This window comes from Balaenoptera physalus, assembly GCF_965194825.1.
Source record: "Balaenoptera physalus genome assembly, chromosome: 8".
NCBI lineage: Eukaryota > Metazoa > Chordata > Mammalia > Artiodactyla > Balaenopteridae > Balaenoptera > Balaenoptera physalus.
Genome location: NC_138887.1, coordinates 86059217 through 86077529, shown reverse-complemented (window position 1 = coordinate 86077529; position 18313 = coordinate 86059217). Strand labels below are relative to the sequence as shown.

Below are 18313 nucleotides of genomic sequence, written 5' to 3'. Positions count from 1 at the left end.
AGTAGAAAAAACGCCGAAAAGACGAGTCCAGAGGGGAGAGCCTCAATAAGGCAGCTTGCCACTGTAGCTGTGCACTCAAAACAACAGTTGGGGTCTCAGTTTCCTCATCTGTAAAACAAGGGGAGAGGATGAAGTCACAGTCTCACAGATTTTCAACTCTTTGTTGCCCTCTCTCAGCCGTTAGTACAGCGCTGAGCTCAGGGCAAGTGCTCAATAATTGCCTGCTAAGCGAGTGTTGTTTTTGATCCGTTTCAGATCCAGGCCGGGTTTTGGGCCTAACCCGCGCAGGCGTTCGGAAGTACCGCTTTACCGCTGGGGGCGGAGCTTCGCGAAGCTCCCGCGCTCCGGGGGCGGGGGCGGAGCTTGCCGCTGGCGGAGGGCGGAACCCACGGGGGGACTTCCCTAGGGCTGAGCTGCGCAGTGGGTGCGGAGGGCGGGTGTTTGGGGGCAGGTAGGGGGCTGTGAGGTTGGCTGGGGTGGGCAGGCGGGGTGCCGCTGCCGACCCTTGGTGGCTCCCAGGGCTTGGGACCCTTACCCCGGAGTTAGCCCCAGAGGGGACGAGTGTTGCTGGGAGGCGGAGGGCTGCTTGGCCGCGAGTCCTGCGGTGATAGCGAGCATGTGTGCGTGCGCGTGTTTATCGGAGGCCCAGCGCGGCGGCCAACCCCGGACCCCTCCTCCTTCCGCCAACGCGGGTCGGAAACCGGAGCCCAGAGACGGGGACGCCAGGCCCGGAGCCGATGCGCTCCTACCCGCTGGCCAGGCGCCCCCAGGTCGCGCCCTCTCTTCGTGCCCCCCACCAGAGGGGGCAACTCCGGCCCAAGTCCTGGCCGAGAGGGAGCGCTGTGGAGGCGCGCTGCCTTGTGTCTGGACACGTTGGGCGAGTGGTGGGAGTTCCTGAGGCTTGAACGTCAGGGTTTTAAAACACGTGTTTGTCTCTGTCATTTTTACTTTTAGGGTTTTGGCCAAATTGGGCGAGGGCACAAAGTAACCACTTACCCCTTCTCACCGAGGAGGAACGGGGGAAAGGGTAAGTAAGGAATGGTTAGGGGTGGAAGGAGCTAGGACTTTATCCTGAAAGAGAGCGAGACAAAGAGAGAAGGACTAGATCCAGAACTGCCCTTGGATCTTGGGGCCAGATTCTACGTTTTCAGCAGGAACCTAAGGCCCACCTTCAAGGGTCACAGGCTCCAAGTGGAAGAGTTTTTTTTTTTTCAGGTGTTTCGGAGTCCGTAAGTTGGCTGGGACTTTGACAGCTGGCAGAGGTCCCTTTTAGTCACTTGACCTGGCAGAAAACTGTCATTACCCTTCACCTCTCGGTAGTTGTCTGTTTTGTAGTTGTCCTGTAGTTGTTTGTCTCAGGCCCCCATCTCTTAGCTAACTTGGACTAATCTCTGAGACTGTGAAATTAAAGCATCATGGCTCTCCTTGATAATAAACAGGAATCCCTCCAAGGATCTTTACATTTTAAAAGGGGACGCCTGTAAAAATCCTTTAGGACTCCAAAGCATAAAGTTAATAACAATGTTACAAATGTTGAAGTTCTTTTGGGATCTTCTCTTAAGCTCATAGAGAAGGGTATTTTGGGAGGGAGAAATGACCAGACAGGGCCTTTTCTTCTTGACTTTCACTTTGATACCTCCTCACCAGCATTCTCTTCACTTCTGAAACGTTGTCAAACAGCATATTGAAGTCTTTGAAGGTTTGCTGTGATTTTTCAGTGTGGGCTCTTTTAACGGTTCTTCTCTGGAACTTTTCCATGATCCCTCCTCCCCTAATATTAGTGAAATGAGACACAACTGCTCTCAGAAGTTTGGAAACACCTTATGCATCCTCTGTGTCCCATATAAAGAAATGTTTTGAATTAAAGTTAAAATTCAGGTAAGCCACAGGCAAAGATTTTGTAAATCACATTCTTGGATACTTACACAGGAAAACTAGAATTGCTCTCCATGGCATGTTGACATTGGCTGCCTGTGTCCTGAACCTGCCTTCTTATTTGTGTGTGCTCAACTGGCAGATGGCCACACAATTTACTATCTGAAAAAAACAGGAAATAGTTGTTTATTGGTGATAGGTTCATTTATTGATTCAATAGATATTTTTTTTTACCAAAGTGCTGAGCACTTTGCCGTGAGTAGGATGGTGAGAATGAGGGGACTGTTGGAGATGGCCATTTGGGGGCAGGCCTTTTACCGGTTTTCTGCGGTTTTTCTGAATAGTTAAGCGTTAATGTAGAAGACCTTCACTGTACTGCTGATAGTGGTTGCGGTGGTGTGGGAGAACAATGTTCTTTTCCTGCCTTACTGATACTTTCAGAAGTAAACATTCAAGGATGACTGACCGTGGTGATTTGTGTCCTGTAGTAAAGTTATAGTCATTTTCCAGTGTAATAAATGTATTGAACCAGCATAATAATTAGATGAGGATAATTATTTGAATTGTTCCAGAAAAATGACCTAAGATTAGAAAGCATGGACAATGTTAAGGATGATGCACTTAGGAAAATAAATACTAAAGTAGGCTGTGCACTTGTGTGGGTTTCTTTACATTTAACCTCTTTTTTTGTTGTTTCTTTTAATGTTTAAATTTATTTTTTAAATTTTTATTGGAGTATAGTTGATTTAAAATGTTATGTTAATTTTTGCTGTACAGCAAAGTGAATCAGTTATACGTATACATATATCCACTTTTTTTTTAGATTCTTTTCCCATATAGGTCATTACAGAGTATTGAGAAGAGTTCCCTGTGCTATACAGTAGGTCCTTATTAGTTATCTGTTTTATATATAGTAGTGTGTATATGTCAATCCTAATTTTTTTTTTGACCGTGCTGAGTGGCTTGCGGCGTCTTAGTTCGCTGACCAGGGATTGAACCCCAGGCCCCCCGGCAGTGGAAGTGCTGAGTCCTAACCACTGGACTGCCAGGGAATTCCCGTAACCTCGTTTTTGTTTTTTTTTTAAATTGAAGTGAAACAAGTTGTCTTTTTTTGGTTACAAAAGTTATATAAGGTAAAAAAAAAAGTTACTTAAAATTAAATCTTGCAAGGTTATAAAAGGTAGAATGTGAGTCTCATCTGAAATCAGTCTCAGACGACCACTGCTGGGTAAAAATGGTAGGTTTCTGCCTTTTACCTCCATATTCTTGGCTATTTACCACTGCTCTTTGTTCCACTCCAAATCCTGTGTGGAAGTAGCATGGCTTTTACAGTCTTTCAGACATGGACGTGAATCCTGGCTCTTATTATGTTAGCTCTGCGACTGTAGGCCAGTTATAACTTCTTTGCCCCTAACTTCTCATCTATCAAAACAGAACAATGAGTATATTAAAAAGAAAGTGCCTGTAACACAGATACGATTAACTTCCCTCCCTGTTTCTCTATCAGGTCACCCGCTTTCTTTTGATCTTGCTTGTGATTGTGGAAAGCAATCTAGTACTTACTCTCCTAAAGGTGCTAAGCTTCCTGGGTATTTGCATTTTCACAGGTGATCCCCTGTTCTATCTGATCCTAGAATTTCTAGGACAAGGACTGACACCTGATTCCCTCTATCAGATCATTCCACAGCACTGCGGAAAGAGTGTCAGCTTGAAAAGTGAAGGGGAAGGGTTTCCATAATGTGTTTAAAAAGCTCTGACACTGTTCCCACAGTGAGAAAGACATACTACCACATTTAGCTGAGTGTTTAAAGTTAGGATTTTTATTTCAGAAATGTCTTTGGTTTATAAGAATTACAATAAAAATGCTGATGCTTCATGTCCAAACTGTCATGATATTGCCAAGTCGTGGGTTTAATATACAGCTAAGCTGTGTATTTAGTGTAGCTAATACTGCTCTGGAAGCCAAGAAAGACAAGTCCACAGACATCTGATTTCACACCAGAAATCTGGTTTCACTTTGCTAAAGACTACATTTTGTCAGTAGATTACAAGCATATCAGCTGTACTGCTGTAGTTTGTGGCATTTCTATCATAAGCTGTGGTCTGTAGGGTTTAGTATGATGTTTTATTCAAATGACAGCACACTGTAAATGAGCACCTGGTCAGATAAGCATATTTCCCATAGGTGTCTTCTAGTGTCATGGTTCTTACAAGTTAACAAGGTGAAATAGTTTCTATCCTTCGTGATTTTTTGTGGAAGAAAATATTCTTAAGGAAAAGCCTCACTTAAGAACTCCTTGTATTCCCCAAATAAATTTTCAAGACCACTTGTTTGTCATGTTGAACAGTGTACTTACAGGAATAAAATAACAAATAGCATTTAGATTTCCAGGCCAGGACCCCAAAGCTTTGCTAACTCATTGTGTGCCTTTGTGTATTAGTGATACTATAGACTGTAACCAACACTTATAATAGTGTTTTGGAGAATAATGTATTCTGAGTTGCAACCTAGAATGGTTGGACCACATCTCTCTCCATTTTGAGGTGGTCAGGGGTGTAGAAATACTCTGGAGAAATATTCCTGGGTTCTTGGGCCAGCTCTGTCATTGCTGTGTGACCTTGGACACAAATTTCCCATCTGTAAAATGGGGTACTAATTATAAATGATTACTGTGAGATTTAGGGAGCGTTTTTTTTTTTTTTGGCCGCACCTCAGAAATGCGGGATCTTAGTTCCCTGACCAGGGATAGAACCCGCACCCCATGCTGTGGAAGCATGGAGTCTTAACCACTGGACTGCAGGGAAGTCCCAGTGAGTGTTCTTAAAGTAGCACAATGTCTGGCACAAAATAGGTTCTCAGTAAATAGCAGTTTCATTTTCTTTCCTCTAGGTCCTGGCCACGAGAACAAAGATTTCCCCTCTCTTATATCCCAGGCTTGTGGCTCCAGCTGAAGGGAATTGCCCACTGAAGCTGGGACTTGGTAGTGGGACTGGGAAAGGGGTATGGAGAATCATGACAAAGGGGAGGAGTGGTGAACTGAGAGAGGAAGGTGCCAGTCTTTTGCTCAGTCCATGGACTCAGGTTGATGAATTACTTGACTCAGAGAAAGAACCCCCTTTATCTCTGACCTTTCTGCTAATCTTTTGTCAGCTGCTCCATTGGAGACTCTTAGCTCCTTATTGCCTGCTTAGTCCAATGACAGATTTTTTCTTTGTCACCTTTGTACTACGTTAATAACCATATATTTCTATTTTTTTTAATGAGTGGGACTTAATAATAGATGTCTGTACTTAAGATCTGGATTTTTTTTCTATACTTAAAGTCTGGTTGATCTTTTTTCCTTTCATTGGCCTACAGTTCATACATTAATAACTTTTTAAAATTTTCTGTATGCTGTGTGCATTGAACTAGTGCTGAGGATAGAAAGTTGAAAAGTCACTTTCCTTGACCAAGGAGCTTACAGTCTATAGGACAGTGGACATCTTGACCAACAGTCCAAATATTGTGTGCTATTTGCTCTAATGGAGATACCTACACATGCAAAACAAGCCTAGCAGAAGCTCTTGATCCCTGACAGGAATGCCAGAGCAGGGCTTTAGCCGTGGTTGTGTTTGAGCCGAGTCTTGACAGCTGAGTAGGATTGGGCAGGGTGACAAGCAGCACAGAGCATTTCCAGGTGGAGCTAATAACATGAATAGTCATGTGGTACTATGAGAGCATAGTGTGTTCTGGGAACTGTAGGTAGGTCATTATATTAGAGTGTGAAGGGCAAAGTCAGGAGTGAAAGGAGAGGAAAGTAGAAAGCTAGTTCAGGGCGCATTTTCCATCCCATGTGTTGTAGTGAGCCACTGAAGAAACGTGAATGACCTGAAAGATCACCGTGAAAGCAGTGTGCTGGGTAGATTGGGGTACAGTGGGGTGGGGATGTGGTAAGATTGGGGGCCGGAGTGGACAGTGCAATTAGCGTGGGTGATAGGAGGTTGAGAGCACAGACAAAGGCAGAAGTAGTGGGGGTGCTCAGAAGTGAGAATGTTTAGGAGAATATCTAGGAGGAGGGAGAGCTGGCTGGTCTTTGCGACTGTTTGACTGTAAAGGCAATGGGAGAGTGAGGCTGACTCGAATGACTGCCGGCTTTCTGGGTAGTGGGAGGGAAAAGAGAAGAAGCAGTTCTGCGGGGGAAGGTGATAGTTCAGATTTGGACACGTTGTGTTTAACGTGCTTGTGGGGCATGTCATTGGTGAGTTGGAGGCATCTAGGGGGCAGTTGATACGGTCTTGGAGCATCACAAGAGCTGGGGAGGCTGGAGATACAGATTTCTGAGTGCTTGCCACATGGAGAGTGGTTGAAGGCATGGGTAAGGGTAAAAATGCTCAGAGGAACTGCATAGAAAAGGAAGAGAAAAAGGCTGAAAGTAAGTCCTAGAGGATATTGACATTTTAGGGACAAACCAAGAAAAAGAAAAATGCAAGGATGCTGAAGGAGAGTGACCAGAGAGGCTGGGAGAAAAGAGAAAGCAAAACTTTTCAGGTTCCAGGCAGAGTGAACTGCCCTGGGTGAAGGGGTAAACAGGAGGGGAGGGAGTGAGGCTAGAGTAGATAGGCCTGGGTTCTTTCTCAGAGCTTCTGGCTTCATTGGTCTTCAGTTCAGAATTTTAAAAGCTCTGTCGAAAATACGAAAATACCATGGTTGCCTGTAATCAGTGTTCTTTGTCACACCTTCTTGTGAATGAAAATCAAGTTGTCCCTTTGTTTGCCTAATCTCTCCCTTTAAAAAAAATTCATACCTGATCGTACCTTCGTGTATCTCACTTTACCCCATTTATCCTATTCTTTCTTGGCCTAGGGTTCCACTGCTGTCTTGCTCTCACCATGTCTGGCCTTTTTGCATACATTATTCGCTAACCTAATCCAGTTGTGGGGGGAGTGGGAGTCCCCTTTCTTTTATGAGAAGTAGAAAAATTTCAGAAACGTGTCTACTAGGAGGCCAAGGGGGAAATAACCATACCAAGCATAAAAAAAACCCCATACAATTCAGCAAATACTTTTTAATATCTACTGTCTATCTTCAAGGCTCTGGATACAAAGATATATAAGATGGGAAGGATGAATAATATAGGGACCCTACCGTTAAGGAGCCCTCAGGCCAGTAAGAGAAATGGATGTGTAAATAAATGCCTTGTGCAGTATGTGCTATTTAGAGGTAGAGTTCAGGGTAAGATGGATGCAGAAAGATGGGTTTCTTTATTTTGTGTGAGCCTGAAGGCTTCATGGAGGGGGTGATGCTTGAGTTAAAGCTTGCAGTGGAGTTAAGGTGTGGGGTGATTGGGTTCAGGGAGAGGAATCGGGGGAATAAAATATTCCTTGGTGGCTCCATGAAAGCAGCAGAATGGGTTTGAGCTCCCCATCTCCTCTTCCTTCTTGTTCTGCTTCCTTTATTGCAAGGTATCTTTGTCTTAGGGGATAAGGATGTTTTAGCTAACATATAGGGATATCCACAGTTTCTCCCTTTGTGGCATAAACTTTCTGTGAATTTATCACCACTGGTTTACTATATATTAGATGGCTAAAACAGACCAAAGCAATTAAATCAGAGTTTCTGGGGGATGATGTCCAGGTATGGGTAATTTTCCAAGTGCCCTAGGCAGTCAGAGTAGAGCGCCACTGGCTAAAACATGGCACAGAAGAAAAGTGTCAGGTTTGGAGCTAAAAAATTGTAGGTTCCTTTTAATAACAGTGTGTCCTTAGTTAAGTTACATTTACATGCAGATGTGGTTGTAACAGTGAAATGCTCCATTGCCTTTCTCTAGGAGGAGACAGGCTAAGAGCCCGCCACCTTGTCCTGCAAGATGGTAACCGTTTTATGGATCGGGACTTAAGAGTTCACCGTCATGAGCATTTTGATAATATATTTTACTATGTTTGTGTAATGCTAAAAGTTGAAGACTTAAAGCAAAAAAACAAATCCTTAAAGAAACAATGAGCAGTGGAACTTTTCTTAGTGTGACATATTAATTCTGTTTAAAATTACACAAATGTTTATTGTGATTAAGATTGTAAAGTGTATAAATATCCTCAGTGTCAACAATGTAATTGTTTAGTATTAACATGCTATAAATATGTTAGGTTTTTATTTTCAAAATCTGTACACTTAAAAAAAAACCAGAATTCTTTCAGAAGATAGTAAAAACCCCAAAAAGTACCATGAAGAGTCACAAATTCAGTTATATTGCAGGTGTCATCATGTCTGTTAAGTATGCGGGGACATGTGCTGTATCTCTGTGCTGTGGAAAGCCTGGTATGTTAGTGCTGGTTGTGTAGTCATAGAGAAATGATCATTCTTACGGTATTATAACTTATTTTACTTGAGAAGTGGTGTCATTTAATGACAAGGAAACTGAATCTAAAGCCTAGAGACTGGGTTCCCGACGTGGTTTAAGTGCTCACTCCTACGTGGTAGTAGGTAAGTTAGCCTCTCTAAGCCTTTTATGTCAAATCTGGATGCATTCGTTCTCTGTTGCTTTGTACCGTATCGAAAACTTAGTGGCTGAAAACAACAATAATCGTTTATTATCCCATGGTTGCTATGGGTCTGCAATTCAGGTGGTTCTGGCTCAGGGTCTCGTGAGGTTGTCAACAGATACCAGGTGGAGGTGCAGTTAGTGGAAGGTGTGCCTGGGGCTAAAGATTCACTTCCACAGTGGCTGGCAAGTCAGTGCTGGCGAGTTGGTTCCTCTCCACGAGCGGCTTTCCACGGGGCTGTCCTCACTCAGGCTTCCCCAGACTGCCATACCAAGAGACCAGGTTCTCTTCAGTGTCCCCCAGCACCTTTACCCTAGCGCTGGGTACTTTGTTGGTGCTTACTTGGTATTTGCTGAACTGAGTTGGATCGCTGGTGAAACTCCAGCCTTTGTGCCTCCCCTGAAACTTTAGATACAGAAGGTTGATTTTTGCTCAGGTGGTGGTGGTGGTGATGGTGGTGACTCCTGCCAGAACCATTCTTAAGCCTGTCTTACGGGTCCTTGTTTTGCCACTGGAGTCCTTAGCCTCTCCCAAATGACTCAGGTGTTTGGGTCTGCCAGTGCTTAGCCTGGCCTCCTCATTGATGAACAGAGCAAACAAGCACCCCCCCCCCCCCCAGTCATTCTGTGTGACTGTTTCAAGATCTCAGTGAACTCCTGCTCAGTTTGGTAACTCATAGTGTGTTTCTGACATCTGAGATTAAGAATACCTAGAAGATAAAAATGTACGTCTTTCTTCCATGTAATATATCATAAAAATTAAAATTTTGCAATTTTATCCAAAAGTTTATTCTGAGAGCTAAGTCTTTGTAATGGCACTTTGACACACACACTTTTATATATCTTTCTCTTGAAAAATGTTTATAGCATTTATGGTCAACTTTTGAAAAATCATCTTGCTTGTGGCTGGAGGACACATTGTAAACACATTATCAAGGTCTAGTTTTGGAATCATGTTCAGCAAAGACATTTTTTAAAGAAGGGAAATGCTTGTAATATCATGTTTTGTATTTTAGGACAATTTAATTTCATATGATTTTCTCATTATGTAGACCAGTAAGTTCAGAGCATCTCAGGATTGTTTTCTCCTTTCTATGCTCTCTTGTGGATTTTTCTGCAGATTTCCCTCTTTCAGAATTCTTTACCTTCTTAGCCACTACCTGCCTTCTCCATCTGTTGTCTATACTTAATTTTCTCCGTGTCTTTGGACTTAGTCTACCAATGTCACGTTAGATGCTGAGCAGGCTACGAGGGGCAGGGCAGGATTGGGAGGAGCAGTGGGTGTGTAAGGCAGAATCTCTCTGAAGGTTAGGATTGACGGCCAAGGGTGTTCTTTCCTGAACAGGTACAAGTGGACCTCTGAAGCACTGATTGAACAGATTAGAGTTGCCACAGATCATTTACCTTAATTTTTAAAATATACTTTAGTTTTTGGAGTAGTTTTAGGTTTACAGCAAAACTGAGTGGAAGGTACAGAGATTTCCCACATGCTCTCCACGCCTACACATGCAGAGCCTCTCCCATTATCAACATTACTTTCCAGAATGGTACATTTATTACAATTGATAAACCTACATTGACACATCATTATGCCGAATGCTCATAGTTTACATTAGGGTTCACTCTTGGTGTGTACGTTCTATGGGTTTGGACAAAGGTGTAATGTCATGGAGTCACCATTATAGTATCATACAGAGTAGTTTCACTGCCCTAGAGATCCATTGTGTTCTACCCATTCATCCCTCTTTCCTAACCCTTGGCAACCACAGGTATTTTTACTGTCTCCATGGTTTTGCCTTTTCCAGAATATCATGTACTTCGAATATATATATATACACACACACACATACACACACACACATATATGTATGCCTGAATTTTTAGTTTGCCTGTGGTAGCAGATTATTTACTAAGCATTTTGGTATTTTTCCAAGAGCTTATTTGTTTAATAGTTACTTTAATAAGAGTTTTATTAGTGTCAGATTAAAATACTAAATAACTATTATTTGGTTTGTTAAATATTAACAATTTAGTGTTGTTATTATCTAAGAGTAGTTTGAAGCACTTTATAAACTAATTAGCTTGTGTTTTTAATGAGTATTTTTTACGGGTAAGAGAAGTACTATTATCTGAACAAATGGGTTATGAAAACACATTAGAAGATTAATAGTTTGAGGCATATTTGATGTATATGGCTGCATGATGTTAATACTCTAAACATTTTATTAAAACTTTTATTTTGAAATTAAAATATAGGCATTAAATGTAAATTTCTAGACGTTAAAGTGGTGATGTATAGTGACAAGAATATGGAATGGGGTTATGAAGACTTTCATTCAAGTGCTAGCTCTACTATCATCTATGTGAACTTGAGCTTTTGGTCTCTGAATTTCATTTTCCTTTTGGGAAAATGGAGATAAAGTGTACTTCATTGGTTAATTTTGAGGACTGTGTATGTAAACTTTTTATTTGAAACCTATGTAAATTTTAGCTCATTACAAAGAAATGTGAAAAATTATTTGGTTAATGAGTCATACTTGGTTACTGTCTCCAACTTAAATTTTTTTTTTTTTTTTTTTTTTAGTTTTGTAGAAGAGTCCTCAAGGGAAATAATGATTTGGGGTTAAGAAGGTAGTACTGCTGAAAAGATGCTTATTTAGCTGTGCCTGGGTGCGGCGCGGGGGGAACTGCATTTTTTTATCTGAATTTGTCTTACTGATTAAGCCTGCTTGTGTCTTCTCATGAAAGGTGTACATTTTGGGATATTCTGCTTGCGTGCTTGGCTCCTAATCATATTTATTACCTAGCTGTCAGCTTGAAATGTTAGTCCTCATTCCAAAAGCATGAATTATAGTGTCACATTCTGTATAGAGTCAGAGACACATTATTTCCTGTTTATGGTGAGAAAAACCTGGATTCTAAAGCTCTTATGACCAGCCTCTGTGTGGTTGAAGCCACTAGGGCAGGGTAGAGTTTGGTAGAAAGATTCTGGGGGGGAGAGCATAAAAATAGTCCTGTGAAGTTGAAATCCTGAGGCAGTTGGTGTATTGAATATAATCCTAGTTTCCAATCAAAATGTCCCTCTCTTTTATAATACTTAGACCTGTGGTCAGTGACATTCTAATGAATTAAAATTATAGAAAACTTTACACTTCTGAGTTTGAGAATGCTTGAGAGAGCTTAATTAGTACAAGACAAAACTGTAATAGTCATTTCCTGTCAGGACAGTTGACATCTTTATTATATTGTAATCTCAACTTTCTGTGTCTCTACTAATTTACAGTATTTTAAAAGGATTAATCTGACAAGTGTATAGGATCAGTTGGAAGGTAGAGGGAGTAATAAAAAGTAGACCAGTTGGGAAGCTGTAATTTACTTACAAGGTAGTGAGGATTTTCACTATGATAATTGTGGGAATAGAAAGTAAGAAATGCTCAGAAACCATAAAAGAGAAGAATAGTAAAACTTGACTATATTAAAATTCTGCACTGCCAAAAACAGATTAAAAAAACTATGTCAACAAGCAAAGGCAAACTAGGATGATTTGCAATTCATATCATAGGAAAAGGGCTAATTTCATAAATATATTAATTCATATCATTGGAAAATTCATACCGTAGGAAAAGGGCTAATTCATAAATATATTGAAAATACCAACAACTCAGTGGGAAAAAGACCAACAATCAGAAAAATGGACAAAGATATGAAAGGATATGAAAGGCAGTTCATAAAAGAGAAATGCAAAATAAAACTTCAGTGAGATACTCATTTTTTAACCTATCAAATTGGTAAAGAAACAAATTTTGAACACATGAGGTGTTACTGAGGGTATGGGGAAATAGGCAATGTCATTATTGCTAATGGATGTAGGAATTTTTGTAGTTTTCGTTGAGACCAATTTAGAAATAGTTATCAAAACTTAAAATACACATATCATTTGATCCCCCTACCAGAATTTAACCCACAAATCTTGTACTTGTGTGAAATAATGTATATTTAAGGATATTCTTGGCAGCAATTGGAAACAAGTGCTCATCCTTAGGGGACTGGATAAATAAATTATGGTACATGTAGTGAAATATTTAGTAGTTGTTAAAAAGAATAAAGCAATTTATATACACTGAAATGGAATAATTATTAAGTCAAAAAGGCAAGGTACAGAACAGTGGGTTTTAGTAGGTTATTATTTTGGAGGAGTAAGATATGTATTTTCTTATATATGCACAGAGTATCTCAGGAGGGAATTATAAGAAAATGGAAATATCTCTGGGGGTTGAAACTTGGTGGCTGGATAACAAGGATGGGAAGGAGTTTCATTTTCCACTGTATACCCTTTTTTGGATATCCTGAATTTTGTATTATACCCCCTCCAAAAAAAAAACCTAAAAAAGGAAGAAACATCTTCAACTCAAAATATATTTCTGTAATACTTATAGCCAACTCTGAAATATTAGGGAATAGAAAAGTGAATTAAAAAAGAGCTCTGGTTCATATATCTGATAAGGGGTTAATATCCAGAGTATATAAAAATTCTTACAACACAACAGCAAGCACAAACAGTCCAATTAAAAATTGAGCAAAGGGCCTGAAGAAACATTTCTTCAAAGAAGATATATAAATGGCCGATAAGCACATGAGAAGCTCAAAATCACTAATCATTAGGGAAATGCACACTTATTAGGATGGCTATTATTAAAAAACATAGAAATTAACAAGTGTTGGTGAGGATGTGGAGAAATTGGAAAACTTACGCACTCTTAATGAGAATGTAAAATGCTGCAGGTGCTTGGGAAGGCAGTTCCTCAAAAAAATGAAAATAATGTTTCCATATGATCCAACAATTCTACTTCTGGGTATATGCCCTAAAGAATTTAAAGCAAGATCTTGAAGACCCATGTTCATAGCAGCACTATTCATAATAGCCAGAAGGTGGGAGCAACCCAAGTGTCCATGGGTGGATGAATGGATAAACAAAATGTGGTATATGCACACAATGGAATTTTATTCAGTCTTAAAGAGGCAGGAAATTCTGACACATGCTGCAGATGGATGAACCTTGAGGACATTATGGTAACCAAAATAAGTCAGTCATGAGAAGACAAATACTATATGATTCCATTTATATGAGGTACCTAGAATAGTCAAATTTATAATAAGACACAGAAAGTAGAAAGTTGGGTGCCAGGGGCTGGGGATAGGAGGGAATTGGAGGAGGTGTTGCTTACTGGGTGAAGAGTTTCAGTTTTGCAAGATGAAGAGTTGTGCAGATTGGTTACAGAACAATGTGAATATACTTATCACTACTGAACTGTATACTTAAAAATGGTTAAGACAGTAAATTTTATACCATGTGTACTTTACCACAATTAAAAAAAAGATAATATAACTCTCCCCTGACCCCCTGAACCCTGTGGTATGGAGGTAGGGAAGATGAATATATAAATAAATGGCTGTGATTCAGAATATAATCTGTGTCCAAAATGGGTATAAACAAAGCTCTGGTGTGGCACAGAATGAGATGTAGCTAAGGGAGATTGCCTATGACTTCACACAATAGGAGGCGATATCTTGAGCTGGTGTTAGAATGCAGTACTTATGCGGTACAGAGGATGGAAAGAAGTTCTAGGCTGAAGGAGTAGCACAAGTAAAGGCAAAAAGAGGGAAGGTGAAGGATACTATCATAGAACAGAACAAGATGGTGCTGGAAAAGAATCAGGATAGATTCTCAGTGTCTTTGAATGGTGGGTCACAGAATTTGGACTTTTTCGATGTGTAGTCATGAAAGATTTTGAATTGAGTAGTATCATGCTCTACATTGTAGAAAGGTATATTTTTAGAAAGGATAGAGGGTCATGTGGGAGGTAAGGAGATTACTTAGGAGCCTGTTGAGATTCTGGGGACTCCTTAAATGTAGCCATTTTACAGGATTGTGCCTTTGCTTTACCACAGTGACCATGAATCCCTCTCTTGTCAGACAAAATGGGACAAATTCTGGGGTTGACTCTGGGAAATGAGGATGTGGTCAAAAGAGGTTCCATGGAGTTTGTAGGAAGCCTCTGTGGGCAGGGCTGACCAACCAGGCATAGCTGTTTTCTTCTTGGTTTTCTGTTAATGTTGTAAAATATGTTGTCCCTTTGCTCTGAGGGTATGAGAGAGAGAGAAGGAGAGAGAGGGAGAGAGGGAGGGAGGGAGGGAGAGAACCAGAGCACCTGAATTCTAGGTTGAGACTTCTTTGTTGGTGGTGGTGTGTCTTATTCTGTCTCTCTCTCAGAGTAAGAGAGGCGGTTGGGGTTTTGTCTTTTTCCTACCTGAGTTTGTCTCACTCTTTTCTTGTTTGGGGGGGTAAACCACTCTCAGGGCTGCTTAATCCTCTTGTTGTTTTGTTTCTTGCCAAGGTGATTCCTCCTATTTCATTCTTAGTGTTGCCGGTTACATTCCTTTCCCAGTAAAAAGCCAATGTGTATGATTTTTACATAAGTGGCATATAAACCTTCCCTCCCCAACTGCTTTTCTCCCATCTTGTTTTGCTTCTCTGTTAAAGTATAGCTTGAGTCCTATTTGCCCTCTACCCAGAGGGCATCTTCTTAAAGTTTTCTTCCAGCCAGTGGAGCAGAATATGTTTAGTACACAAAAAGCTAAAGACGTTATATTTCAAAGTTTTTCCTTAAGTAAGTCCGTGTACAATATAAATGCATTGAGCCTTATTGATTTTCTCTGTGACAGGTGAGGTATCTAATTTAGTTGCTTTGTTGATGTTTCACTGTTTTGTCTCTTCATGCTGTAACCTTGTTCTTTCACTCTTTGCATTAAAGAAATATGAACTGAATTCCTGGAGTTGATAGAAACTGTATTCAATTTTAAAGATAGAATTTGTCCTTTAGCCAGATATTAGATTGCTCAGTTTGTTTCCTTGAACTCTTTTTCTTCCTAATTCTCAGGTGTTAAAGGCAATGGGATATACACATCTACACCATTTAGTAAATGGGAATGGGGTGGATTCTGAATTCATTTTTCTTGCTAATTTTTCTCTCTTGCTAGGAGAGGTGCAGGAAAAAAAAATAGTCTGAGAAAAAGTATTTTCTGATCAGCTTCTATTGAAAATACTTAATCGAAGTAGTCAAAAGGGAAAGAGAGGTTCTCAAGGATTGCTACTTGATTATGAAATAAAAAAATTATGAATGGCGATTTATCTGAAGTGTGATTCTCTCTTGGGGAAATTTTGCCAACCTATTAGCATTGATTTGCATACCTTTACTTTTAACAAATGTATGATTGGATCTGAAGATGGAAGACTACATATGCTCTCATTCAAAATTTAATTTTATGATAATATCGACTACCTAATTATTATCTTTGCTTAAAGTATCTTTGACTGAGGAGTCCGGTTGGTTTGAAAATGTGCTGTTGAGACCAGTGCCTTGGGGATTAATCAAGCGTGGTCTTGTTGGCTCACAGAGAGGGCCCATCTTGGCCTTTTGCCCGATACATAGTTTTGTTCTCAAGCAAACTAATGTGGGTAAATTGGGGGAGAATTAGTCATACAACTAGGCCCTACCAGTTGCAGGAGGTGACTGGGGTAGGGTGACAGTGGTTTCATCAGTTTTGTATTTGAAAAGCAGAGTACCCTTATAGGTTATGAATGTTTAAAATATATATATAATGTAACTACTACAGAAAAAGTGGTAGTTTAAAATTAATTGCGGTTTTTGTTTAAAAAATGTGGTTGATTTTTAAGTACTTTGTTCTGTATTTGCTTTTATATTTGCTTCAAATATTACACATGAAGATTATGCTTTAAACACTGTAAAATGTTTTTCTAGTATTAACTAAACGATTGTGGGAAATGTTACACTTTAAAGGTCACGTTGATTTTGCAGCATTTCCAATTTTACATTTTACACATATCTTGGAATTGGTTTAGCTTCTAGTTGAGTGTTTTAAAGATCCGGGTAATAAATATGGACAGGAAATTGCATAAGGGTACAGTGCTTTGGAATGCACATATCTTCCACCTTTCTTTTGTTTCATCAGTGAAATTTCAAATTCTAACAGGCAACTCAAAGGGCTGAAAGGACAGCAGGACGATAAGGGTTTTCAATACTTGCTAAGTCCAAAGACAACTCTAATTATATTTTTCTGTTAATTGATATGATATATAGATTTGTACTTTTCTTCCTTTTGTATCCTTTCCCAGTTTGAAAATTTATTAGAAATGAATGAGACTTAAGCAATTTACCTTTTATATAGTGGATTGAACTAATTGTGTATTCAGACACTTCATATAAATTGCATCTCAATGCTATAATGGCAGTTATGGAATCAATAACTCTTCCTGCTCTGTGTTTACTGGGAGTGGTGAATATTTACTGGGAGTGGTGACTAACTGGGAGGCAGTGGAGAATAGTGCTTAAGTGTGCAGGCCACCGGCCAGAAAATCTGGACTCAGCTCTGCTGCTTAATATCTGTGTGACCTTAGGAAGATTACTCAGATATGCTGAGCATAAGTTTACATCTGCATTTAGGGATATAAATAGAGTTAGTGTAGGGATCATTTGATGTAATTAAAATAACAAAAATTTTTATTGTAGTATCATTGATATAGTGATATACTATTTTAGACAATACAAAATGAATTTTCTTCACTAGACTAAAATTGTTATTTCATTGGTTTCACAAAATTGTTTTTTTACAGTTTTTCTTTCTTTCCAGTTAATGCTTCTTTCAGAGTTGACAGATTTGATAATAATTTGTGGAAGAGTACTTTTGGCTGATTTTGTATGAGTGGCCAGTTACTCTTTCTTTGTTAAAAATGAACCAAAACCTCATTGTTCTGTTACTCAAAAATTTTTATGCAACTGTTTAATATAGGTACTAGGGTTAACACCCAAGATGTAGCAAAATGTTGGTCTAATTTTGGCCAAGGAAAAATAACATTTAAATATTTCCTGGAAGATTCAGTTACCTACATCTCACTTCTAAAACTGACCTTTTCATCTGTGATTTTATCATGGCTCTTTTTGCTAGACAAGAAGAAGTGAAATTGCCACCTTCCTTTTTAATTAATTGGATAACAAGTTACTTGGCTAGGGAAAGGTCTTTGTGTGATATGCCTAGTCTTTTTGCAGAACAAAACTACATTAGGTTCTGAAAAACTTCTTCATTATTCAAAGCTGATAGATATTAATTTAAATTGCTTTGAATTTCTATATGGCTCATATATTCTTATCTAGCTCATATATTCCCCCAAATCTATCAAAATTGTTACTGGATTTTCTTTCTAAGCCATTTACTGTAACAACCATTGTGACATTCCCTAATATCATTTGATGTTGATTAGACAATAAAAATAAGTTTCTTACAAAATTGGAAAGGTCAGGGAATTATTCTCAGGGCCACTGAGCTGTTGATTATGCTGAAAATAACCTATTTTGTGACCAACATGAAAATAGTTTAAGTTTATTTATTATTACTGGTGCTTCTTTGTAAATAGGGTCGTACTTGTCTTTGCTGCTGAAAGCAGGAATATATTAGAAATTTCCCCAAGTGTGTGTGTTGTCCTGTACTATCCAGTTAGCTACGCGATGTGTATTTGTTAAATGAGCACAGGTATGAAGTAAAGATCAGATGAGAAATTTAAGTGTCATCATTAGAAGTGAACATACTTTCATGAGTATGTTAACCTTGCAGCAGAAGTCAGAAAGGTCTTGGAGCACAGGTGCAACAGTGATGATGATGGGCGGTATCACGAAAGACAGGTAATTTTAGTACTGGGAGGAACGGGCCATTCCATGGATTGCAGATATGGAAGGAAAAGGCTTGAAGTTAGTCTCATAGCACCATAGATAGTTAGAGCAAAGAACCTTAGAGGTAGTCTACTCAAGTAGATGAAATGAATTGCCCAGTCCTTGGCATAACTGAGA

General features: G+C 39.6%; 1 protein-coding gene across 5 annotated transcripts in view; it reads left to right on the top strand.

Annotated features, from left to right (window-relative positions):
• The first annotated feature begins 330 nt into the window (after positions 1-330).
• The window catches only part of IMMP2L (inner mitochondrial membrane peptidase subunit 2), a 681598-nt gene continuing 663615 nt past the window's right edge, over positions 331-18313 (top strand). Inside the window, exons 1-2 of one of the 5 annotated variants that reach the window (XM_082472423.1) lie at positions 331-424; positions 955-1027. Coding sequence is in view for 3 of the 5 variants with exons in the window: in XM_082472420.1 (XP_082328546.1) it covers positions 738-770; positions 955-1027 (106 nt within the window). In the remaining 2 variants the exon portion in view is untranslated. Of the gene's footprint in view, positions 425-500; positions 621-642; positions 771-954; positions 1028-18313 lie in introns of those variants that run through there. The other 4 variants (XM_082472424.1, XM_082472420.1, XM_082472421.1 and 1 more) reach the window with 4 other exon arrangements.